Here is a 27109-nt window from a genome sequence, read left to right on the forward strand (position 1 = left end):
GTCATTTACAGTGTAAGAATAGAAGTTTTAGAGAAAAGTGAATAAGAAATGCATGAAACATACAGAGACAAATGCTTCTGAGAAGATTCCTGCCATTAGTTCAGCTTGCATTCCAGTTTAGCATCCAGTTCATGTCACTGAAAGCTTCTGGTTTTAAATAGGTAAAGAAATTGCATACCCAGCAATGTGCATGGCACATACAAGAGGTACTGGTCACCTGTAAGTTCACAAGTCTAAGCCTACTGATCAGACATTAATAGGAAAAAAAAAGGGTACGTCCAATTACGAGGTCTCGTTGCTTTGTGCAGGAAGGGGCTTCTGGTGGGGTTTCTACACCGGTGGTGACTGATAGGCTGAATGTGGGCCATAGGGCAGGCAGGGTTTCTTTTTGTCCTTTCTAGTTTTCCAGGCTTGAAAGCTGCTTTTAAGAGTAGGTTTTCCTCGAACTGTATCCCTCCACCCCCTCAAAATTCTTTTTCAAAATCTCTTTATTGTCACGAATTAGACTGCTAAGATTATTTTTATGTGATTTTTTTATGGTTTCTAATTTTGCTTTCTGGTGCTAATGGCTCTTGTGCAGGCATCTGCTCATTGAATTCCCAGCAAAGCAGGAAGCTGAAGCGAGGGCTGTGTTACTCCCCTGCCTGTTGAATTGTGATTCTCAGCAGTGTATAGCCAGGGACTTGCCATCACTGCTCTACTAGCTAGAGCAAACCTCAATGCAGCAAACATCTGGGTAGCCAGGAAGGCGTTAGAGTGGTCTCTGGGTGTGTTCAGAAAAACAGCATGACACTGTTGAAACTTTCATGAGTAATTTTTACAAGCCCTAGAAACTTAAACGAAACTAATAACCCCCAAAGCATGAATTCTGCATTAATTAAAGTTAAATTTCCCCAAAACACTTCCCGGTTCCTGCTGGGGTAGGCTGAATAGTCGTTCATGTCCTGGTATTGAGAAATATCAGATAGTGCTAACCGTAGTCTCGTCCTTAAAATGGATGTCTTCCATAGACACTTCAGTTTTTGAAAAATTTTTGATGTCTTCCATATGTTTACTAAATCTTGCTCAGCTTATGAGGCATGGCAGCATCACAGATCTTTGCCACCAGATGTTAGTAATAAAGAGAGCATAGAATTGTAGTAAGGTTGCCATCAACTGAACTATTTCTTAATCTGAATGTTCTTGAAATTTCAACAAAGTTCCATTGTGAATATGGGAAGCAGCCATTGTTACATTTGCAAGTTTACATCAGTGAAATTATAAATAATTGTAAATAAGTACAATATATGAATAAGTATGTAAATAATTAACATTTATGCCAAAGTGCAATCGCTGTTCAGCAGCACTTTTTTTGAAAAAGGAAGATATTCACACATATTGCTATTGAAGAGGTGATACTACTGTTCTCTAGTAGTGATATTCTTTTTTTCCCTTTCTTCTAATTCAGCTTTTGAAGAGTGATCAGTACTGACCCTATATGAAGGCTAAATGATGTGTCTAATTCTCATTTTAAATGAGGTGGAGAGCAGTTATCGGTATCGCACCAGACACATGGAATCCAAGAAAATCCTTTGTTTTCCACGAGATGTTAAGCATAGATCCCTTTAATGGAGAACCAAGGTCAATAGTTTGCATGTGAACAACTTTCTGCTTTCTAAATCAAGTCTTCTCAGCTAGACCAATTATTACTTTATTTATTTAGATTTATTTCAATTATCAAGTAGATGCTTTTCAAAGTGCCTTTATAAACCACTCTGTTGCCAAGATAAAATACTGGACCCTTTCCCGAAAGAACTAGATGAAAGGAGAATAAACTCCTCGGAGCTCCACATCTCCTGGCCGTAGCACTTCTGTCTGAGTGACCAGCTTAGTTGCACCTCCCGCAAAGCCTTCAGGAGAATGAATTATGAAAGAGCTGTGGCAGCAGCAGCTAGCTCTCTTAAACTAAGCAGACGCTGGAAGATGGTAACCTGGACACTGGTAACACCGCTGGCAGCACAGCATCTGTCATCCCGGATAAAATCAGGTTTGGAACTGCGTGCGTCGGAGGCTTTGACGGCTGGTCGTACCGCGGCTAGAAAGTTCAAAGCGAGGGTGGGCTGTGTCTGAGGCGTCTGCAGTCACGCTGCTTGGGCAGCGCTGGAGGCATACTCCAAAGGTCTAGCTTGGCAGGCAGTAATGCAGGGTCTCAAACACACGGAGAACTGCAACACCACGGTTATGTTTGGATTTTATCTTTGCAAACTTACTGCTGGCTCTGTCTCAAACTGAAGCTGGAGCAGAGTCAGAGCTGCCTTGTCACAGAGCTGGGTAATGTCACCTCATCTCTTCTGAGCTTCTCATGCATATCTCCACAATTTCTCAGCTTCAAGATGTCTCAGTGACTCACAAAACTGCTGAAATTATTTGTCAGGAGTTAAGAACCCCAAATTTGTACAACAGAAATGAAGGAAAGAATACCACATCAACATTCATTAGTCTGAATTGGTGATTTCTGGTGATGCCCTCTGTGGATTTTTACTGAACTGCGTCTCATGCTGGATGAATAACAGCTTGAAAGGTCACCTGAAGAGAAGAAGTGGCTGATTGGTCTCTATGGTAGCCTGAAAGGCGAAAAAAAATCACTTTACACATTGTGTCTTCTGTACACGAAGAAACATCACAGATGCCATTCTACTCTAAGTGGAAATTTAAGTCAGGAAGATTGAAGGTGTTTCAGGTTTCTGCTTCAGCCAAAAGAATCTGGCTGGACATGGCATGTAGCAGCGACCAAGTATTTCTTTTGGAAATATATGCCCGGCTTTATATGACAGCTCCCTTACTGGGATACTATGTATTTCAGATTAGTACGATGACTCAGTATGTTTATATTTCAGTGGTTAAAACAGGGGTAAATCAGAGTGTTTTATTTCATGGATGACAAAGCCGGTCTGGTCATCAAAATGAACTTTGAATTATGCCAGCAATTTATAATTCATCTGAGGGTATGGAGTTACCTGGGAGAAGTTACAGGATTACAGTGAAATCGAATTATCAGGAAAACCAGTGCATTTCATTGCGCAAATAACAATTCATGGGATAATAACATGCTTCTCATCTTTGCTGTCTTGCTGTATGAGAAAGGTTTTATTTTTTTGCTGCCTTGCTGTACGAAAAGTTGTTTGTTCCCCCCCCTACTTGCACTATTTCCTTTCAGAACCACTATGGCACTTCTGTTCTTAAATTGGTGTGTACTGGAATTTGAGCGTTACTTGTTTTTGCGGACAAAAGCTGCTTAGTATCCAATTTCTTATGCTGCCTTAACATTCATTCTTCAGTTGGTCCATTTCAGTTTGGCTCTCTGATTCCTGTAACACTGAAAATGAAAGGTTATGCAAAATCTTGTTTCCAGTGACTTTTTGCCTGTTCCGTTTTTGGCCTGTGACTTTGTAGCTTTGGAGGATTTATCTTACACTTTCTACTTATTGCAGTGACTGTTAAAGCACTGTGTTATTTTTTTTTTGGATGATGAAGTAGTCAATCAGAAGCGCATCGCTGACTCCCAATTCTTCACGTGAACAGGACTGAACTGATAAAAATTGTGGAACACTTGCAGCTTCTGTTACTCCCAGGCATCTGGATTTTGTGAGTCGGTCAAAAGAAGCTGTAAGAATGTGTATGTTTAGATTTCTTTATATATGCTGCTGTGTGTTTAAACATTGACACTTCACATGTTCAGCTTTTGCTCTGTAGCCATGAGAACTGGAAACCATCTTCCCTTACAGGGGAAGGAAAGCTGTGATGGCTGGAATGGTCATGTGAATCCAATATCTAGAGCTTTATGACCAGCATCACGAGAGCTGATAAAATCACAGGAGCTGACAACAGAGCACTGCTTCAACAGTAGGAGAGGAATAAGATCAAGGATATGGAAGGGACTGCAGATGGTTGTCATGATCTAACAGGTTTTCCAGACATGAATGATTTCTTGGGTAGGTAGCAGATTCCTCAATGACATTATGAGGACTTCTGCAAGGCCACTTGTTTACTGCCCCGTAATGACATTCTTTCTGTCATTTTGTCATTTTTCCACTTCTTTCCAACATGAACACTACATCGTACTTTGGTTTATGGCTTGTTCAACATATTTTGATGCTTCTGATCCAATAGCTGTCTTCACAGAATGTTCGGGGTTGGAAGGGACCTCTGTGGGTCTAGTCCAACCCCCCTGCTGAAGCAGGGTCACCTACAGCAGGCAGTCTTCCACATTTCTTTTAGGAGCTCATCGTACGCAGAAGATACTGACAGCAGGCTGTTAGCCTCAATGATATTTCCTTATTGGGAGAACATCTGTTTGGTTTGTGGTGATAAGAGCAGGATATATTTTTGTCAAGTGCTTAAACCACGATTCAGGCTGTTTTATAGACCAGTAACTTAGATACTTTTATGTCTAAAAGGAAAATTGCATGCTACCATAGGCTTTTCACACATAAATCTTAATGTAACCTGTCATTTCTGTGCTTTAATATGACAGGCATGTTATCAAAATGACACTCATGAGATCAAATTCTCCTCGCATCTTGCAGAATATAAACTGTGAATTTTGGTCCGATGTCTTTCTGTAGTCAGATGGGACTGTATTTTTTTCCCATCTTCCCTTTTTCTGCCTCTGTGGCTTCAGAAAATCAACTGTGAGCGGTCTGACCCGGCTGTCCTAGATAAGCCTAGGATTTTTTAAAAATCTGCACTGAAATTAGCTCAGAGTTACTTCATGGTGTATTTCCATTACTGCAGTCATCACTGACAGAATGGCACTCAGGTAAGCAGTGATTAATGGCATTTCATTAGGGACAGAATTTTTTAGCTGTCAGAAGAAATTATCTGATGCTTTTAAGCATCCTGTATTCTGACTATATTCTTGTTTAATAGAAAACCTGATTGTATCAAAAGCAAATGACTTGTTGCCTTAAAAAACAAACACTGACTCTTCCTAACTATGGTGCACACAGTATTTAGTTCAAAAAAGTCTTTCTTGAATCAAATTTTCTAATAACAGTGGTAGAAAGGGAAGTTGCACCAGTACTCTTCGAGTATTGAGGATATGCTTTGGTCCAGTGCTGTGCTAAATCTATTCTGTGCCAAAATCTTCAGCATTTAGGGTTGGTTTCTTTCAGTCTGCCCTCAAGAATTCTGCTTCTAAGTCTTCTTGCCCTTCACTTGGAAAGGGAGATAAACATACATCTACAAAGCACCTCAGCTTTACAGACTTGGAGAATGATTTGGAGAAACTATCGACTCCAGAGAGCTGAGGGAGTCTGATGAATTATCTTGGCCAGTAACCTGGAAGCCTGAAGTGAGGCAAGTGAATGAGCATGTAGCACCCCTGTTCCCTTCTACAGGCCCATTTTTCTCTGAAGATTCTATTATTTACGCCTTTAGTCCATTGTTTGTGCCTCTTTTCCATTATTTATTAGAACTGAGAGGACAGAGCATGTCTGAAGTTTATGCAGATACCACTGGCATACTAGAGCACTTAAAACTGGTGCATGTATTCTTTGTGTATTGCAATATTTGGTGGCAAGGGGAAAAGAAACGGTATCAGGGAATATATAAAAAGTAGGCATAATGCATTCATGTTTATCTGTAGTACGCTTTATTAAATTCTCATGATGTAGGAACCATTAGCACTATCTCTAGTTTTATTTCACATTCACCACAGAAATTGATGGGAAAAAAGCATGTAGGTGTTCAAGTGATGGAAAACTGGCAGGAGTGGAAAACTGGAAAAATGAAGTTTATGCTTGCTGAGTCACTGATGATGATTTTAAATAGGTTTAGTGTTTTTCATGAGGTCTTTTCCTGTAGAAGGGAAAAATACAGCATGCTGTTTTGTTGCCTATAAATATTTACTTTGCTATTATACAAAACTAACAATTCATCTTTTTAGGGAAACATGTCTTTCACAATCCAGCATTCTTTTCTTGAGCAGTCACTGAAAGCAAAACTGGATACAGCGGTCCCTTTTTAAATCTGTGGTAGGAAATTATCGATGCAAAGATTGAGGTTTCTTCTTGTTTTCGGAGTTGACAAGAAAGAACATGTTGGAGGTTCTCCTTTAGTGTGAACGTTTGCCTGAAGTGGCTAGTATCCACAATGCCAATAGACTCTGGAAAAAATTTCTCCCAGAAACAGAGGAACATATGCAGCTCACTGTTTTCATTGGCACACATTTAATGTTTCTCTTAGGTTAACTCTGAGGCATCTGTGCGACAGTGGTGGTAACTCTGCTCTCGGTTATACACTTATGCTTGGGATGAGTAAGATCTCATGCACTTCCAAAATATTCAATATCACCTCCTCCTCACAAAAGTAGTAAAAGAAGTTGATGACAAATACTATTTCTATGTGTTTTGTCAATTCTTTGAGAATATAATTTTCTTGTTTATTGATAAAGGTAGTTTTTTACTCCTAAGACAAACTCTTTGTGGAGTCATGGGTCAACATTTACCTTGTATTACACTGGGTAGAGTTGGGCACTTTTGCCTGGGATTTGCAAGAAGTGGATCTTGACTGGGAGTCGTTCCTTTAGGAAAATGAGCTGGATCTTACGTTTGTTTGTCTTAAAAAGACTAAAAGTCAGCTCCTGAGCGCCCTAATCACTGGGCTGTGTAGTGATGGTCCTGCTTTCTATTATCTGGCCCAGCAGAACTGTTTTCTTTTTTACAGAACATCGTGACTTCAAGGGATAACATGCTCTGGTGGCTCTGATACTCTGCTGAGTTGTAGATCTAATTTTCAACTGCTTCAGGCTGAAGAGGGAATTGAATTCAACAGCCGCATTTCCTGTGGGAGCACTGTGACCGTTGCACTTTTAGAAAGGGCAATTTTATGCCGTTTTTCTCTTTTTTAAAAACTTTTTTTGGCTGTACTTTCAAAAGTTGTTATGGCAGCAGTGTTTTGGGAGATCTATATTCATAACAGAGCAGTGTTATTCCTCTGTTACCTGCACTTAGCACTCCCAAGAGGACCTAATACAGGCTGTGCTAACCAAGATTACGGAATTCAGGGAAGCCTGCCATGAGTAGCTGCTAAGTTGCTATATTCCAGCATGACCAGAAGCAAAACTTCAGGCAGACTTTGAAGATTTTAATGTGAATATGTAGGCAAGTGTGGACTGCAGGAAGTTACATAGTCAAGCAGGGATTGTCAAACTGTCACTTGGATTTAGGTTCCTAAAAGTCACCAAAATCCTTCTCTTTATTTGTGGCTGGATATTTGAGGTGTTACGTGCGGGTAAGGGCAGTAACCTAGCTGAGATATCCCAGAATCTTGGATTGCAGCGTTTGCAACTTCTGAATAAGTTGTTGATTACGAAAAACACTTCTGACAACAAATTTCCTCTCTCCAAAGTTCTTTGTATTTCTCTCGTTGTGGGAAACGGTGATGATCGGATCACAGACCTTGTCAACTTGCCCAGGCTGTACCTCTTCAATAGACAGAGCTACCACACTTACTATTCTCACCCTGCGATGGCTGTTTCAGGTGTTCACATAACTCCACCGTCTTTAAGTTGACCATCAACTTCCATTGTGCTTGCTAGATAAGGCCAGCAGGAGGGTGGTGGTGAGACTGAATCGCTGGAATAGGAAGAAGGTTGTCAAGTGAGGTACTGCTAGCACCTCACACCACCCTGGTACCGTATGCCTTTTCAATGTTACCTGGTCTCTGAACAGTGGAAGGAGCAAAAAATGTCATGTGGGACACTGAATTGGACAGGTCTCAACGAGGTCAGATAACATGTGATGCTTAGCAGTATCAGAAAAGGTACATGAAACCACACAAAGGCAGTTTTCTTAACTTCTGCTGTCTGTGCAGTGTCTGTGGTGTCTAGCAACCAGGGGTATCAGAAATAGATGATCATTCTAATATTATCAGCAGGGAACAGTTCCTTACAAATAATCTTGTGGCCATGCTGGAACAAGAGACATTGCAGAATGATGGAAAATGATGCTGTAAATCCCACTTACGCCTGCAGTCTGCTCGGTCAAGGCAGTACAATGGGCAGTGAGGTTGGGGGAGTGTGTGTATAAATATTATGCAGCAATTCCTTAAACAGTTCCATTTGCGCCAGTCAGTCTGGTAACCTGTTCTTCACAGAAAGGCACTTCCAGCAGAGCCAGCCAAGGGGATAACCCAGAGAGAGTGGCATTTACAAGACTAATAACATATATATATTGTAGACCCCAGTCTCTTGCGGTTCTTTGGGGAGAGGCTGTCAGGGTAATGGATGCATTTACGCTCTTGTGTCCTGTCACGACCAGCTCCAATGTGATTGATCTTCCTGACAGAAAGGATAAACTATTATTTATCCTTTGGGAAGATACTGTCTGGAATTAGTAATCCTGTCATCCAATTTCCCCGTATCATAGAGAAAATCGTAATTATTTTTACTTATTTTTGAATAAAGATGTATTAACTTCATAACAACAGTTTCAATCTTGCTATTAAATACTCATTTGGAATTTTGAGTTTGTTTCTGTTTAAAAAGTATGACCTTTTTCCAGTATACAAGATAACATCTTAATGTAGTTATGTTTTGAAAGAACTATATTAAATACATGTTTAGGCTTTTGCAAAGGTTTGAATTTTTGTACTTTGTGCAGCTCAATTGAATTCAGAAAACAATTTTTCTCTTTTCCTCTGTATTCCATTTATAGAACAGAAAATATTAGTTGCAAACTCTACAGAATACTGTGATAAGTTATAATTTTGTTGAGTACTGAAAAAATGAGGCAGCATTATTGTGCATAATAAGTGGAATGGTCCTTATCACTTCTATTGTCACTTAAAACAAATATTATAATAGTTGCTTGATTCCTTAATAAAAGAAAGATAAAAACATGGAGCTCTTGCATAATTAGTAATGGATTATTTTTAATTATAAAATAAGCTGTATTTAGCCTTATTGCTAAAATTTATTGTGTATTTTACATTTTTTCAAATGAAATGGCTATCCAAGTTAGTTCGTCAGAAATGTTTAGAAATTGCTATGAAGCTGCAAGTCTGTGGATATTGACTGAACTAAACTAAATTACATGGATTACACTGGGCTGTCCACCAAAAAGAAAGTTTAGTACAATTTTTCATTAAGATTCTAAAAGCCATTTATAGTGTGTATTCAAATCACATAGCTGTTCAGTGTAATGGGGAGGACTGCTGTTGAAAACAATGGAGTTACTAATTGACACCAGGATGATAAAACTGTGCTCTTTTGTTTTTCAGGTCTTAGGAACAGATGAGGATAATATGGGGGATGGTTGCTCTCAGAAACTGGCTTCTGCAAAGTTCCTTCGACTTTTGCTGCTAATACTGATTCCGTGCATCTGTGCCCTTATCCTTTTGTTGGTGATCCTTCTGACCTTTGTAGGTGAGTGCTAATGGAGTAAACTGACTCATTTTTAATGAAGGAGACTAAAATCGAGAGCGCATTCTCAAGCGCTAATGTAATTGTGGACATTAAAGACGTAACTTAGCACATGTACCTAACAAACCAATCTACCTAGTGACTTCATGATGTTTGTTGCAGAGCAATAAATATGCTATTTAGATTTATATATTTAAAATGTATTTAAGGTACCAAAGAGGAAACCTTTTCTGAGTTTCTCAAAGTAGAATGCTGAGGAGTGCACTACCTTGAGCATGTACTCTGTAGATGGTTTTCAGCAGCAATTTTCCAAGTACAAAAAGATATTTGTGTTAGAACTTTAGATTGCTGTCAGTGGAATGGAATATTTATCCTTTTATGTCACACATTGATGTGCAAATCTGATTTTTATTTTCAAGTGAAGGTTAATTTATAAGCAAATCTTTCTGAACAGCCTACAAAATATTACTGTTTCACTAAGGAAAAAATGTTAATTTCTTCTAAATATGAAATATGTATCAAGGCAGAACCCCAAGTATGTTTTGTGGAAACTTGCTCCAGGTATATTAGATTTCATAATGGCTTAGTCTGGTAACTAACTCTGGCTGTTACAGAATTCCCTTTTGTTATCTTTAGAGAAGCTGACATATCATTATATTGCTTCAACTACAACATGAGAAAGACAATAATGCCACATTAAAGCATTACTTTTTCAGGAAAAAAAAAGTAAAAAAATTCATCTGTTTGCTTTCAGTGCTCAGAGTTTCTAGGATTTTTGCTTCTTTTCTTCTGTTAATGAGAATATTTTCTAGTTGAGTTTCCTTAAGTACTTTAGAAGGACATCTGGAACAAGTGGGGTAATGTGTGAAATATATAGATATAAACCTATTTTCCTATTTTAAACCCCAACATCAATACACATAATACAAACAGCAAGCACAGGAGGAAATTAAACACAGCTCAATAGCACCTTCAGCACTGTCAAAATCAAGACAACTTAAATCTGTTTTCTCAATTCAATCTGTAAAGGATTTGCAACAAGAAGTTGTAGGCCTGTTCTTTCCATTTAGCTGAAGTTAGGGAAGTAAAAAAAAACCCACAAAGCTGGTGAATGTTATGATTGACAAGTAAGTCTTGAGATGTGTCTTTAAACTAAGAACAGTCTGAAGTGGATTAAGATCAAGCAAGTCTGGCAATTAGGAAATATGATGCTATTCAATTTACTTTCCTTATGTTTAGCATTCCATTTGTATCCTTCACATCCTCTGTCCTAGATTTTCATTCTTTGGTGAGAAAGCAGATAAAAAAGCAGGTGTATTTACGTCAGCTCTACTCAATCTCCTCCTCTGAGGCATGTATCGACATAACACTCATTAAAACGTATGAAATCCTCTGGGGAGATAGGACCTGTTCCGATCCCACTTCTGTAGCAAAAATCAAGGCTATCTCCTCTTAAGTCAATGTAATTACCGTAGGGGGAAGAATAAGCCTTGGTGCTATTAATCCAGTCTAAAACTGGCAAAGTTCCCTTCAGCATCTTTTGAATTAGCATGATTATAATGTAGTATTCTTCTCTCTCAGCAGCTTTCATTTTATGCACGTTGATAGCACTGAAACAAATACATCTGATGCCTGGAATTAAATGAACAAATTGGAGAGATGTAAGATCAGCTTCAGCTTGTGCTGGAATCTGTAGTCTATGTCCCCTTTTGCTTACACTGAAAAAAAATCCTCAAGTAATGAATAGTATGCCAATATTACAAAGGTGAAAATGAGCATGCTTGTAAGAATGGAAAACCTCTGGGAATTTCAGTTTTTTCCTTGCAGAGAAGAAGTGTTCTAAACCACTTGAAATATTGATTTTTAAACCGTCCTCCACAGCTGGTGAGCATTATATGAAATTAAAAGTTTTTTTGATTGTACCACAATTGCTTACCATGGCAGTTGTTTATCTGGGAAAACAAAATGCTTTACACTTACAGTTCCATAAAGGAAAATCAATTATATTTATTTTATAGTGATAAATGCATGCCATGGTAGATGTCTCATTCCTTCACATCAGTATCCTCAGCTCATGTGGTCTGCTACCACCTCCTGTTAACAGCCATCCACAACTAATGCTTGTCTACTGTTTTCTGTAGAAATCAGAACAAGTCTTGTGGCACACGTAAAGAATGGTTTAATGTAAGTCAGACTTTTACAGTCCAGGTGTAGTTTTTGGGCGTTTGATCACAGTGCAGGACCACATCAAAGAAGCCTGCCTTTCAGGCATACAGCGTACTCTCTATGCGCAATGTTAGGCATTCATGCATTTTTCAAAATAGTATTTTAAAAATCTGTTAGTCTGTCAACATTGGTGGGAATAAGGATTACAATTAAAGTCTCTAAGATGCACTGTTGACTTTGGATATGCAAATAATAGAGGTTTTAATTCTCTCACCGTCCTTACACTATCAGCATACAGTGTTTATATTTTGGCTCCAACATGTATTTTGAGATTAATTTTGGTTCTCAGTGAGAATTATTACACGTTATGTGTGATGGGTTGTATTTATCATTTTCATCTTACTCTCCTTAAAAAAACAAAAAAATCACTCTATTAGCTGCATTTTTATTATCCCTATATGAACCAACCTGGGCAGTTCTCAAATCATTCTGTTGTTTGGGAAATCTGTAGCGAGATTCCTTCCACTGGAGAGAAGCTGTCAATGTTCTTGCATGGCACTGGTTAAACGATGATCGTTACTATTATATTATCTGTGAGACCTGTATTCTCCTTTCCCTTCCCCTCCTGAGAACATAGAAGGAGCTGTGTCTCCTTCACAAAATAAACGTCAAAAAAAGTATACTGTAGTAAAACTGCTAAGCTTACCTTTGTGGCTGTTGGATCCTCTGTGTTCGTAAGGTAACATGCATATGTCAGGAGTCCTTTATCAATTTGGGAACCCAAATATACTGACTCATAAGGAACTTCTTGCCACACAGAGGAAGTTAAAGTTGCAAGGACTTCTAGCTGTACTCTAGAGTAAAAGGGTCTTTATCCCTGAATCATATGGAGCTGCTGGTTGTTCTCCAAGGGATATCGAGCCTCAAGGCATATGACATGTCCTCAAAATCTAAAGTGACTAGCAGCGTGCAGATCCAAAAGTTCTAATTGTGAGAGCAACATGATATACAAACAATTCTGTTGTCTATCAATAGCAATAATTGCTGTAAGACAGGTGTCTCCATTTAGGGGTTTAACACTAGCTGCTAAATACACCATTTGATCCTGGGAGTTTTTCTGATGGAAGATGGTAATCATCTGCTAAATGATCTGCCAGTTCTTTAGTTTGATCTTGCCAACATAGTTATATGATGGGAAAAGTCCAAAGGAGTGTATCCCAGAACAGACTGTATTTAACCCATCTATTATAAGAACTAATGTAGTCTAGCAAGCCTTCTTTACTGATACACCTGGAATGTTGGGAAAAAAAAATAGGTGCTGTGAATACAGCTCCACGTCAGAACGTCTGCTGTGAGACATCACTGAGGTCAGTGGGGTCAGTTCTAGTGACTGAGAGAATGATCATGAAAGTCTGGCAGTCCACCCAGCACAGATGGACAGAAGGTCACAGTGACTGAAGCATGGATTCTGGTGTTGCATAACTGATTCCCAAGGAACCTGTGGAGCTTGCTTTATTGGCCAGTGCAAAGTGAATGTTTAACACAGGTACAGAGTTCAGGACTGGTTTTGGAATTGCAATAGAGCCGTTATGTGTATGCTACCTTTCATTCCTTAGGTTAAGAAAAGCTTTATAAATAAAAATTTCTAGTTACATGACACATCATGCTCAAGAGACAGGAAAAAAGAAAGACACCAGATAAGATTTTTTAATTAGACTGCAGTGTGATGACTGTAACTGGGACCTTTCAAGCAACAGCTATTAATATGAAAGGTAGCTACTGCCTTCCCCTCCAGCCCTCTGGTAAGATACTGATACTTTTGCTGAGACTCTGTTGCCTGAAGGCCAGAAGTTGATGAAAGAGAAAATCTCTCCTTTCTGCACAGGACCTTAGGAGCCTGGCTTCATTCTGCAGCTTCTTTAAAAGATGCCTACCACATAGTCTACTTTGAGTTCCATTTTATCTGGGAACTGATCCTTTATTTGCATAAGTCACCCATTCACTTGCAAAAAAAAAAAAAAAGAAAAAAATTTCAAGTGACCTACTTGTTGGCCGCTCAGGCAGCTGGTAAGCAGTTTAAGGTAATGTCTTTACTTGACAGGAGGAGCTGGATAAAGCCTATTACTGCAGCTCAACTGATGTGCAACGGTTTGGTATGCTATGGGACCTCTGCGTGGTCAGTGATGTGCCCGTTTCTTCAAAGCACAGAGTCACAGGGACAGACCCTGCAGAAGAAATCTCAGTGGGTGCATGCTGGCTAGTTTTAGTAGCAAACCAGCGTTTTATTCCCCGTGTAACTGCATCATCCACTACTCATATTTTGGTAGGCTGTTTTCCTCTGTTTCATTAGCTTTTTAAACAAACTTTTTCTTTTTGAGATTTCTTGCTGTGAACTGCTAGAAATCACCCACAGTATGCACTGCCAAAATCTTAATTTAATAGCCTGAACAGTGTGACTGTTTCTTAGATCTCGTAACTGTCCATTTCAGATCTTTAAATGAAACATTAATTCCCCAGTAGTGAAGAGCAACTGGAAAATGATCAGTGAAACTTTTGGCAAAGCATTGCTTTGAGCCGAATGAGCTTGCTGCCAGTTCCTTGTTTTTGTACCAAAGACAACGAAGGCCAGCACGCTGTATATTTCTGTCATCCGGACGTGTCCAGCTGTAGCTGGAGACACAAATCCAAAATGGTTACAGCTATTTCTCCACTAATTAGCTAGCCAGCCTATGATTTACTGTCCGTAGCTCTGTATGAACTAACATCTGAAGAACAGTTGGATATAGCGTGCATGTGTCCATGAATAAAATGCGTGGTCTGTATGTGTCTGTTAGCAGACACCAGTAGGGAGGAATGCACTTCTCATTACTGAAGAGACTGAAAAAGAATTGATTGTTTTAAAGCATCACACTGTTTTCTCAGGAATCTTAAAATTTAAATAGTTCCTTCAGGGCTTTTGATGCTATAAAAAATCTCTAGGAAGCTTAATTTTTAAGATTGAAGATATGCACTAGTATTTTTTTTGGGGGGAAAGATAAGGATCGGAGGAAACGGGAGCCTAACTCAGAGAGTGGACTCTATAACCTGGAATTAAGTGCTCAGATTCCCTTCCGTGCACTGGGAAGATGAGAGTACAGGAGGAAAACGTGGAGGGAGAACAAGGTGACTTAGGGAGGTGATCCAAAACCCTCACATATTAAGTGGAAACAGTTGTTATCTAGAGGTAGCCAGGGGGAATGCCAAACAGAGGTCTACGCCTGCCTCTCTCAAGGGCATATGCACCAGAGCCCAGGCTCATGTTATTTTGTGGGGAAAAAAAACAGTTAAAAAGAATTTTGATACTACTTATTGTCACTTGAGATGATACAACTGGGAAGACTTCTCATGTCGAAGAGGTTCATTGTGTGCTACACCTGTCAAGAAGAGAAGGGGAGCTGTTACCACTAGGAAACCGTGAAAATAGGGAAAAAAAAATGCTGTTGTTGGAAAGATGGGTTGAAGAAGCAAACAAGCATTTGGGAATCTCAGTGGAAGAAGTAAGGGACTTTAAGGGTAGTGATGTAGCTATTGTTTGTAGTACCAGAAAAAGAAAGAAATAAGGCTGAGTGGGGAGAGGACAGAATCCAGTGGGTAACTTCAATATTTTCCTTAGCAGTGTTTATTGGTCCACTGTATTAAACCAAAAGGTTTTTTTTAAACTTCTTTCGAGAGTGTATCTGTCTTGTAATGTATTGCCTGCTATTCTGCTGAGTGATATATAAATAGCTAATCATTTTGAGTTTAATTTTAAATCATTATTCATAACTCTTTGGGACCGAAGTTTTCCAGGCTTTTTCTATTTTTGTATTGAGTGGAGAAGAGAGGAGCCTAGGGAGGAGGAGAGAGAATGTGAAAAAAATCCCCTCAGCTATTCTTGAGTTATGGAAAAAAATTATGCACTTTTCCAAAGGAGGAATAAAAGCTCATTTTAATTTTTTGAAAACTACATAAAAAACTACTTAAGTTTGAAACTTGAAACAAAGTAGGCTTCTGAATCATGGACATTCAAAGCTTTATTTAGAATCAAAGCATCCGAGTAAAGCTACATATGAATGAGCACAATATCCAAGCATGATATGTCACAATTGTTTAGATTTCAGCAAATCATATTACTACTGGTCTCTATTTGTGAAACCGGAGCACATTCATTCTTGCCGTTTGGCCTGACCAGAGGAGTCAAGCAAAAAAACCTGCTGCTGGAATAATTTGCAGATGGGAGATTTTTAGTTGCTTCTGTAAAATACATGCAGTAAATAAATCCAAATCCAAATGAATTATGAACATTTGCTGGTGGAAAACCAGAAACCTTAACATGTATAGGTAGAAAGTTCCCCTGGGCTCTTCCAGTAGAAGTTAGACGCTAAGATTTACTCACAGTGAGTGACAATGGAGCCAAAACAACCCAGGCTGGATGAACAAGTGTGTGGTAAATCTCAAATGGTAGCTCTTTCTTTGAACCCCATTATATTTCAGAAATCTTACAAGTTTTTCTTGCTGGTTCTAGTTGCTGCACTTAAAGGGTACTCAATGAAAAAGAAAATGCAAAGATTGCTCCTTCTCAGCTATTCTAGTTCTCTTTTCTGCTTACTTATAATGCTTTCCATCCCAAAGTCACTTCAGGCTATAACTGGAAGTTGGGTTTTTCTGGCATTGTTAATTATTGATAGTTGTGATTAATAAAGATTTCCTTCTGCCCAGACCTTGAATTCCAGACCCATCAACTGATTTATTCTATCTGTCTGCAGAGTGCATGAAGGGGTGAGAAGAGGGATTCAGTAACAGCGTGGGAAGGGTCTCAGGATGCCTGAGAGGGTTTGTGCTTCGTGGGGTGCCTGGAGTTGGCTGAGCAGCGGGTTTGGCTAGGGCGAGAGCCTGGAGTGGTGGTGGGTGAACGGTGCCTGGCAGAGGAAGTCATGCCACTAGCCATTTTGGTATACGAAATAACCAAACTGAAAATGCAGTTCAGGAGAAATGGTGGTGGGTGTTGTGCAGACTCAAGAGTCATCTGTCTCTACCAAGCAGCTAACGAAGGATCAAATCAACATGAAAGCCTAGGAAAAAAAGTTTTACACATTAGAGTGGAAAGAAAAACCTGTGTGATTTGCCTTGAGTTCAGAGGGTTTGTAGAGAACAACAGGAGGTGAATTCTTGCTAATACACTTCAGGTGTGACCATCTTTTTGTCTAGAGGGCCTGTAGCTAGTAGTACGGGTGGGAGAGAAGAAAAGGGGATGTAAGGACAAGCAGAAAGCTCTTTTCTTTCCATACAGAGCCCAGCTGGAGGAGGTAATGTTTTAGGCCTGTTTCTTTGGATTTTGGCTAAGGGAATGCTGTTGTATGTGCGTCCCATAGTTGAAAGGACAAATATTCATCACTCCCTTGTTATTAGTTCATTGTCTTGAAACAATGCGAGAGGAGTGCTCAAATATCACTGTTAGGAGTAGACAGCAAGAAAAGCTATTAAAATTCTTAATTGTTGTCAGGGTGTTTAAAAACAGTTGAGAGATTTTACATATTGAAGGATTGCTTTTAATTATTTGTAATCAAGTCTAGCTGAACTGTTTATTATGATTGTTAAACTCATTTACATGACTAGCTAGGGGCAAAAATTTGCTATTACTTAGCAAAAAATTCTTATATTGTGACACAGAGTGTTGCTTCTAGCGATAAATATGACTGATATGTTTGGTTAAAAAAATTGAGTTAGTATTCATAGTTTTTATTACAGATAACTAAATTATGTCCTATACATACTTGAGATGCCTTCTTTATTATTTGGATTAATTAAACATTTTGTGATTGTCATAGGTTAAAGTTTGAATTCCCTGATGCTTGGGGGATGCATCTCCTTAGTGTTGTGTAGCTGTTTTGATCTGTGAACTATAATTACTTGCAACCGTTCAACACATACAGCTAAGCAAAGTCTGTGTTTGTCTATGATATAATAAATGAACAAAAAAACCCCACAGAAAGTGCCTAAAATTTTGGATACAAATATATATTTAAAATCCAGTATCAGAGAAGAATGACAAAGAACTCATGGACCTACATTTAGCAGTGGTAGTTAAATTACATAATTCTATACAGAGAAAACAATACCTCTTTCCCTTTTAAATGTCAGTGAATATAAAATATATTAAAAATGTATTAGTTCCCTTGAAACTTCAGAATTAGCTTTCCAAAGGTGGTGGTACTATGAAAACAAGAGATGATGCAATTTAAAAAGAAGGAAAAAATCGTGTTGCCAATCTTGTAACACTATGATAGAACGAATGCACGTTGGAGCTCCCTGAAATAACACTCTGTAGTTAGAAACATCCAAGAGATCAGTAACCTACTACAAGTAATGTTAAAATATTTTTAGTTCATGGAAGTGTTTATTTGTTTCTCTGTTTATATGTTTATTTACCTTATAGTAGTCATAGCTTTTGGTTTATTTGTTTCTCTGTTTATATGTTTATTTACCTTATAGTAGTCATAGCTTTTGTTTTGATGTGCTACTGTTATTTTGTTGCTACATTAAATTCTTAGATTTAGTTCTCTTTAATTTTAACTTTGAAAGAAATATTACTTTTTTAATCTGTGCTGTTATATTTATTATTAGCCTTCCAAAACAAATTGGTAGCACTTGTCCTTCCAGGTGATGGTAATTGTGGTGCTTTTTTCCTGTCTTCCAGGTGTGTTAGAAAAAACATGTTTTTACTCAAATGGAAGTGAGGTCCTCACAGTTAATGGTGACATTGAAACAGCTGAGGTTCTTTTGCCAAACATGGCTGAAAACAGTTCCGAGACTGATCCCACAATGGATCTCAGCACACAGGCCTCTTCCTGGACCACCACGCCTTTATCCCACATCGACCAAATGAACAAGAACTCAAATACACTTGGAGAGACTTTCCAGGAAAACTCATTTGCTCTTTCAACTCAAGCCCCAGTGCTCAGTCCTCATCCTACATATGATGCTGCTTTGGCAGAGGGCTCTGAAGACAGCACCCAGCTGTTTGCCACCGCAGAGGAGGTGGCTTTGTGGTCTACAGATGCATCCTTTAACATCACAGAGAGGATGACCACTCTGCCGCTATCAAGCCCTACCCGTTCACCTGTGTCCCAAAAAATGGATCAGAAAAAAAGTAAGTTTATATTTTATTTGGCTCCATAATTCTGACTCAAAAAGTACAGAACATACTGTTGGCATGCTTCCCTATGTGTTCTTGTGAGTTCTGAGAAATCTGTCCCTTTTGATAATTTATTTTGTTGTGCACATTCCATGGTGCAAGCAACTGGTTTCTTATCGGAGCATTTGATCGGCCCCACTGAGGAAGGTGCAGTAAATTCTTTCAGATATGAATCCTTACAATACACTCTTCAATTAGTGATAACCATGCATGCTTGCCAAGCATGAAAATGAGTTATTGCGGACTGTATTCAGTTTGTAGACTGAATTTTCTATGTTTCTTTAAAATTATGTATGTGGCAAGTACCTTTCTGAACTTGGGATGTAATTACAGTTACAACTTTATCTGTGTTAAAGGATAAATTCTTGTCTAAGATGAAGCAGTTTCTCTAGCAATAAAGTTCCAGTGCTATTTCTGAGGAATATAATCAAAATGTTTAGAGAGAATAGTAACAATTAACTGTGATCAGGGTTTTTTGGGGTTTGACTAAGAAAGTAGGTGCATTTCATTAGTGCCGTGGTAATTTTATTGATTCATCATATTAATGGTAGTGAAAGGCTCGCTCATATTGTTTTGCTAACAACTGAAACACTAGAGTACTATATTAAAATGAATTTGTTTCCCTTGAACTGCGTATCGTTCCTTTACTCTTGATGCGACCAGAGCACAAAGCAAAACTTATTCCAGGTCATAGAGAGATCTGAAATAGATGAAAGGAGATAGTCAGCGACCTAAAAGTGGCACACTCTGTTAAATGTATTTTTGAAATTTCTACAAGATGAAGAGATGGTATCTGACAGGGGTGATCGCTTCTGAAAGGCCACTGAATTCTATGGTATTTTGATGAGCAGATCTGTGTGTCATTCCTCTGTTGGATTCTGTGCTCAGTTGCAAGACCTGATATAAGTTGTCTGAAGCTTTTTTGCTCTGCTGTTTTTTTTGAAGCATTCTCCCTTCAGGAGTTTCTGTGTGTGTGTCCATCATCAGACAGGCAGATAAGAGAGTTGAGAAACAGCTCTGTTATGTATTTTCCTTGTTCTTTCTGGAGTAAAGTAGGGAAAACCTTTGAATAAGTCTGTCTTTTTTTAAAAGTCTGGTACACAGAAGAGATTCCTTTTGAGGGCATTTCAGTGACAACTTATTTTCTCACTCATACATTAGCTTTAAAAAATAATGGCTTACCATGAATGTTTTGTCAATATTTTTTTCTGTTCCCTAGACTGTAGTGACTCCACAGGCCATTTGAATGGTGCAGGCTTTCTATAGTTTCTGTTGGCTAAATGACTTCTTAAACAGATTTATCTATTATTTTCTCCCCCTGCACCTCAAACTCAGAACAAATGTCTCTAAATGCACATTTGTATCCTATTAGTGATTCATTTATTTACCTTTCTTGGTAACTTGGTTAATTATCGCAGTGCCAAGGAACAGTGTAGAAGCATAGTGTGCTATACTACACATATTTGCGACTCGTAGGATTTTCAGTAATTACTGTAACAAAGGACACCTCAAAGTTAGTGGCCTGATGATTAATGTTGAGCAAAACTGTACAGCAATATACCACCTGTTTTTTTTAACTAGGTCTTCCTTGATGTGTTGTGGGGTCGAACTGTTCCTGTTCTAGCAGATGGTGTCTTTGCGTTGCAGTCTTAGTAACTGGGTAGGTAGATACAGTATAGATATGTTGTGTAAGAGTCTGCGTTGGTGTTTGTATTCATCTGCCTAATCATCATATTTTACATACCTGGAGTTCCAGAGCTTTCTTTAAAAAAAGCAAAAAAATCACAAAAAAATCCCATCCCAAACCCAGATACTGCAAGTTAGGTTTTTCTGCCCCTATCAGATACATCAGGAGCTAGTACGCTACTAGTCAATAATCTCTCAGTCCTTGATTCCACTTCCAGGTGTTTCGCTTATCTGCGTTCACGTGAAAGTTGCCTTAATTCTTTGTATAGATACATAAAAAATGTATATACATTTTGGGGTTCCAGAATTTGGTCTCCGAGTAACTGTGTGTTCCCATGGCTGTCCAAGGCATGGAAGACTAGAAAGCAGGGGATTTTGGTGAGTACACAGGGCTCCTTGCTACCTCACTTGTGCTGGCCTTTGCAAATTAGCTCTTTACACTTGTCCTTGGTCTCTTTGATCTCTCCTTTCCCACTAAGCTTTGCTTCTTGGAGAGAACTATAAGGTAACAGAGAACAAGGTCTGATGTCTGGCTGCAGGAAGTTCGTATGTGTTCTGATGTGGAAGGAGATGGGGAATAACTAGGAGATGAGATATAAATAAGTTTTGGAATAGGGAGACATAGTCTTTTGGAGTAAAGAAGATTTTTTGGGGACAAGCAAAACTTAATGACCACATGGGAAGGGAGGTAGCAGATCAAATTAAGCCTCTCTTGCTTAGTGTCTGGATCCAGTTGTGACCATTAGCACATGCTTAAAAGAAGAATAAACTAGGGCTAGCATCCAGAGGCACTTCAACATTGTAATGATAGCAGATTCCAGTGATCTGCAGTGAGTCCTGGTGAGCGTTCTCACATGAATTATGTAATTATTTTTAAACCCATGTAAAATGGAGGTTTGAGCTTTTTAGGCATATCTTGTAAGGAAATTAAACTCCAAATGAAGTGTGAGGCTGCTGTTCCATCATCATAAGTGCACACTAGCAGATCATCTGTCAGTACAAGTTTCATCTGGTTCAAACATGGGCAGGTGAACACATTTCTGTTGATTTAGTAAGCATGCATAACTTGGAATTTATGCTGGTTTTACCCAGGGTGTTAGAAGACAAATGATATGTCATACAATATAGAGACTGCAAGTGCAAAACCAACCAGACAAAACTCTCTGAACACATTTGAACTGGCATTCACGTGGCTGTAATGTTTTTGGTCTGTCATTAGTATCCCTAGCACTGGATTTTCTTCACTAGTGAACCACAGCTTCAGAACACATTTAAAGAGAAATAGTAAACATTGTGACCATATGTTATTAGCTCCAGACTTTAAAATAACACAAGTAAGACATTGCTGAGTAACTAACTGGAGAGGAATGAAATTTGGCACATACGACATCAATTATTTAAAAAGGCCTTGAAGCAGAAGGAAGTTCTTTGACAGAAAGTCTAGTAAAGAATAGATTAGTGGGTAAATGGAAATGCATGATACAATAAGGAAGAGATGAAGTTTATTTTCATTTTACAAGGGGAAGCAATGTCTCACAAGTCTATTAGTTCTTCGGAGGAGTCAGTGACAATGCTGGTTAATACAACATACTTGGCTTTTCAAAATGCTATTAACAAGAGTCTTCACTGAGAAGTCTTAAAGAAACTCTTCACACAGACTAATTGCGCATTAAAAGACAGAAGGAAAAACAAGAATGAATGGTTAGGGTCCACAGTGAATAAGGTTACTGATGGAGTCTTACAGGATGTTCTGATCTGGGAAAGCAGTGAACAGTCAAGTAACAACACTTCTGCTAATACAGAGTTGTCTGTCTAAAATGAATAGCTGGGAATTATGTAAAGGCCTCACAGTGGAGAGAGTGATAAAATGTGAGATAAAACGTTCAGATGACTTTGTGCCGATAGGTGCAAAAGCATGCTGGAGAGTGGGGAACAGCCCTAACTCTAGGTAACACAGAATCACAGAATGGTAGGGGTTGGAAGGGACCTCTGTGGGTCATCTAGTCCAACCATCCCGCCAAAGCAAGGAACACAATGCTGGGCTCTTCACTAGCTTTGCCACCAGGGAAAAAAGAAAAAAAGACCTGATGGTTTGCTGTGGGCAGCATTCTGGCTCTGGGACTGTCAGGAAGGCAAACAGGAGGTTAGGTATCATCATGAAGTCTGCAAAGAGCAAACCAGAAAATCTCATTACATCAGTGTGTAAGTTCAGAAGGGTAATAGTAGAACTGGAAAAGACAAATAGCAGGCAACCAGACCAGCAGAGACATGGAATGGCTTAGATGTAAGGAGGCACTAAATAGGAGGAAGATGCTGTTTTCCTCCCGGAAACCAGCTGGCTGAGGAGTAAGTGGTTGTGGTAGATATCCATACCATTTTGAGTGTCCTGGAGCTACAGACCAGGAAACAGTTACTCATTGTTTTTCACTATATTGGTAGGTGCCCCCCCCCCCCTTTCTTTTTTTTTGTTGCTATCAGCATGTTAAAACAAGAAAGGAGACATAGCTACATGTTCACAGAATACACAGCTACATCATGGAACTCATTGCCAACAGGATGATGAGAAAACCAGAAAGGATGAAAATGCTTGGAGACCTCCATGAGGGGTTGGTCTGTTGGGGGATTTTAGACACAGTAGTGCAGTTGCAACCTCTGACTTGTGAATGCTCAAGATTTTAGGTTGCCAGAAGTTGTTGTTACACTCCTAGGTGGCTGTTTCTTCTATTTGCCCTAAATTCTTAGAATTTTTTTTCAATATAAAGTGCTGGCCCCTACCAAAGCCCAGCTTCTGAGTTAAATGTATCCCGTGTTACCCCTCTGTTGGAAAGCAAGTGAAGGAGCGCGTTCTTCCTGCTGAGGGATTTGAGTTTGTGTGAGTTCATGTTTAAACGTTTTCTGAAGGCATGGGCCGTGGTCTGAAGTCACTAGGATGGATCATTGGAGAGTTTTCTGATAGCAAAACCATCAGGAAGGGAGTCTGAGGTGAACCAGTAAGTTCAGTGGTGTACATTAATGGCATTTAGAAGTATATTCAGTAATACTCTGCTCATCTGTCAATCAGTGCTTAACAGAAAAAGAACTATATACTAAATAGCATCTTAAAGAATAAAGGATGTTTTTCCAAGATGAATATCAGTACAATTTTGTTGGTACTTTTTTCTTTTTGAAACAAAAGTAGCCTGCAGTTAGGCAGCAAAGTGGGAGACTGAGCAGAGAGATCTCAAGCTTGAGCGGGATGTTTTCATTTCAAATGAAGCAGACTCTGTACTGTAATATTGCTGATTTGGGGAGACAGGAAGGAGGGGAGAGAGGGAGGACTGACATTCATCCTAGAAAAACATCCTGTAAACTGATGGAATGTGCACTGAGGCAAGAGGTATTAGTATCTATTTTGACTTCTTCCACTCACTGATGTTTATGCATATGTATATTTAATATCTCCTTGTTCCGTGCCAAGTCTCCCATACTTCTCTCCTAGCAGACAGTCTAGTAACCCCTCTGCCATTTCACAACAAAATTTGCACTGGAGAACTGTGGCAACATTCGGATCCTGACACGAAAAGTAACACGACCGAGCTCTCCTGCCATGCCTCTCTGTGCTTGGCATTGCCCAACACCCAGCAGGCTCCGACGCCGTGAGGAGCTGCGGGGGTGAGCCCTGCTCCTTGGCACAGCCCCAGGAGCCACAGCAGGTCTCTGCGGTGCTCGAAACCCTTCCTGCGGCTTGGTAGTGCCGCTGAGCAACCTCAGAAAAGTGCCTTTGCAACAGCAAAAACAGGACTAGTTAAGCGTTTCATAAAGCATAGCATTTATGTTTGCTTGTTTGCATCTTTTACTGTTTTCTTAAATAAGAAATATTCTTATTATATGGAGGACCCTTGAGTCTTTTCACGTTTCATGCGCATTTTTGAGTGATTTAATTTATTTGCAGTCCCATGCTCAGCCTAGAGGTTATCCCAATCCTCTCTACTGTCATTTAACTATGTTTAATTTGTACATGAAATAAATCTCTTTGTCTCTACCCAGCATGTCTGTCTTTGTATTTGGTGTTCTGCCACTGCTAGAACCTACAAAGAACTAGTCTGGCCCAGCTTTCTGTTCGGTAGAAAAGAGGAGTATGAGAACTACTGGGCAGATAGCTGGATGGGGTATGTCACATGTAGTACGGAAACAAGAAATTCCCTGCCTCTCTCTCTGTGCCTTGTGCTGCTCATGCTAAAGACGTTTTTTTTTTTCTCTACTGAAGCTAAAGTATCTAGTAACTGCAGCCCAACTCAGACAATAGGCTTGCATCTCCCTAATCTCCAGTATCTCAAGCAGCGATCTAATAAATCACTTTGTCTTCAAGCTAATTTTATGTTTAGTTACTTGTATGAGTTGGAGTAGACCCAATTATATGAGGAGCAATAGCAGCAATAGACCCATGGTAGATCTTTAGGGGTATTCTTGTCCTCAGAAAAAAAATTCAAAATGTTGCTAAAACATGATTTTCTCCTGAAGGGACTATGGGTTTGATTTTTCAGATTGGCATAGCAGAACATAAACAGTAGTCTCCTAAATTGCAGGCCAACGGTTTAGCCATTCAACTGTGGTTTTTTTCATGCAAGTGCAAGCATGAGTAGAATAATATTGTAACTATCAATTTTGTTGGTGCTTGAGTTCATGCTTGAGAGTGTTTTCTCTTCCAGCAGTAGCTTCTGTTTCTTCATCTCACCTATACCTACTTTTTCTCTCTAAATGAAAGAAACAGAATGAAAAAAGCTGACCTAAAATTTTGGCAATGCGTTCCTCATTATAAAATGCATTTTTTCACTAGTCAAAGTAATCACTGCAGCCATTCAGGTTTTCTTGTCTAGCAGAAATTTAAAATTAAATTTGCAGTTGGCATGGCAAAATTAGTGACTTACAAGAGAAGCACATGGTGAGTTTTCACTAAATTTGATAGCAAGAACCTGGTTTTCATCAGCTTGCCTATTCCACCATTGCAATTTCATGTGGGTGCATGGGCATAGCTTGGCAAGGAAATTGTTAAGTTTCTGAGATACAAGATGTATTAGCTGGAATCCAAAGATTGTAAAAGTCATTACTCTCTCTATAGAATATAGAGAGATTTTTCATTGCAACTTGTGTCTGTAAGGAAGAAAAAGCTTACTAGCTTTCGTCACCTGGTGCATTGCTGCTCTCCAGTAACTAAGTTTGCCAAACACTTTGAATACTTGTGTGAGAATTGTAATGAGATTGCAAACACTTTTATACATTTACCTCTGGCTGAGCCTGTGATTTCATTTCCTTTTAATAAAATCATGGCTCCTTATTGCAACTATTTTGTTTGTAGATTATCATCTGTCCAAATGCAGTCTGATGCAACAATAAGATATCTACAGACCTCAAGTGTCTGTTGGGATTAATACTGTAATGGGTACTATGAATAACTATCACACCCCCCCGTTGCAATTTGTGTGTCTTTACTCTTTGGCCTTTAAGCAGCGTAGTTTACTTTAGAGTGGGAGATTCCCCCCTTGGAAATAACTACAGTCAGCTTTGTTCTAGTCTTTAAATGACCTGTGTGTGCTTCTAGAGTTATGGATGCGTGTCCCTTTAAAACTTTAAAGAGCAGAAGTCTTTTCAGCTTTATGCCTTTTATGCATCCATTATGGTTTTTTACACTTTGATGCTTGTAGTTTAAACATTCGTTTGTTGTCAGAATCGAACCATGAACTGACCAAGAGGCTAAGCAAGAAGTCGTGTGTCCAGCCTAGCATGAAGTTTTCAAGGATGGGATCAATGAAACAAGGCCTATCGTAAGATAATTGGCTGAGAATTGCAGCCACTGACTTCCTTTTCGTATCCATCAGCTTCTCTGAAACTATTTTAAAAATTATTTTTGTGGTTATTTCAGCAAAAAGATGATGTTAATACTTGTTTTGTTCTATACTTGGATTGATCACTTCGTATCCAAAGGCACACATTACATCTGGTAGCAGCATATGGTTTTCTTTGATTAAAGTTGATCTGCTTTATGCTTCGGCATGGTCTGTTATGGATTATAATAGATCGAGTGCAGCCAGGTGTGGGTATAGAGCCATCAGTAATATAAAATGGTAAGATCTAAACTCTTGTCCAAAAACTGGAACGCCAAAGTAAACAGAAAGTGATTTACAGTCACTGCCATCCTTCACAATCATGTGGAATTCAAGAACAATGTAATGAGTACCATGATTTGCGAATGTTATGGGGATGGGAATTTGAGAAAGTGATAAATAGCCCAATACAGTTAAAGACTAATTTAGCTACTGATCCATACACAAAATCTGTCTTTCTCACCTTTATTATGACTACTAATTTAAAAAAATCCTAAGGATACTCTCCAATTAAAAAATGTGGCAGAATTTCAGACTAGAAACTAGGAAAAGCTTTTTCACTGGATGGGTGGTGCAGCAGTAGAACCTGCTGCACACAGAGGCTGTGGATCCGTGTCCTTGGGTGTTTCCAAAGCCATGGATGACAACGTGCTGGTCGCAGTCTCACTTGGAGCATTTTGCATGGTTGAAAGAAGTTTTACATTACAGCTTGTTTAATGGTATTTGAGATAATTTTGTCCTGATTTTCGTGGGGAAACTTGTCATTTCTCCCTATGTAAC

The 27109-nt window shown here is 39.0% G+C and overlaps 1 protein-coding gene across 1 annotated transcript in view; it reads left to right on the forward strand.

The window, feature by feature from the left end:
- The window catches only part of CORIN (corin, serine peptidase), a 129316-nt gene that overhangs the window by 7222 nt on the left and 94985 nt on the right, over positions 1-27109 (forward strand). The window contains exons 2-3 of the mRNA XM_075422040.1: positions 9262-9406; positions 18285-18737. Coding sequence (XP_075278155.1) covers positions 9262-9406; positions 18285-18737 — 598 coding nt within the window. The remainder of the gene's footprint in view (positions 1-9261; positions 9407-18284; positions 18738-27109) is intronic.

Source organism: Opisthocomus hoazin, chromosome 5 (assembly GCF_030867145.1).
Source record: "Opisthocomus hoazin isolate bOpiHoa1 chromosome 5, bOpiHoa1.hap1, whole genome shotgun sequence".
In the NCBI taxonomy this organism is placed as follows: Eukaryota; Metazoa; Chordata; class Aves; order Opisthocomiformes; family Opisthocomidae; genus Opisthocomus; species Opisthocomus hoazin.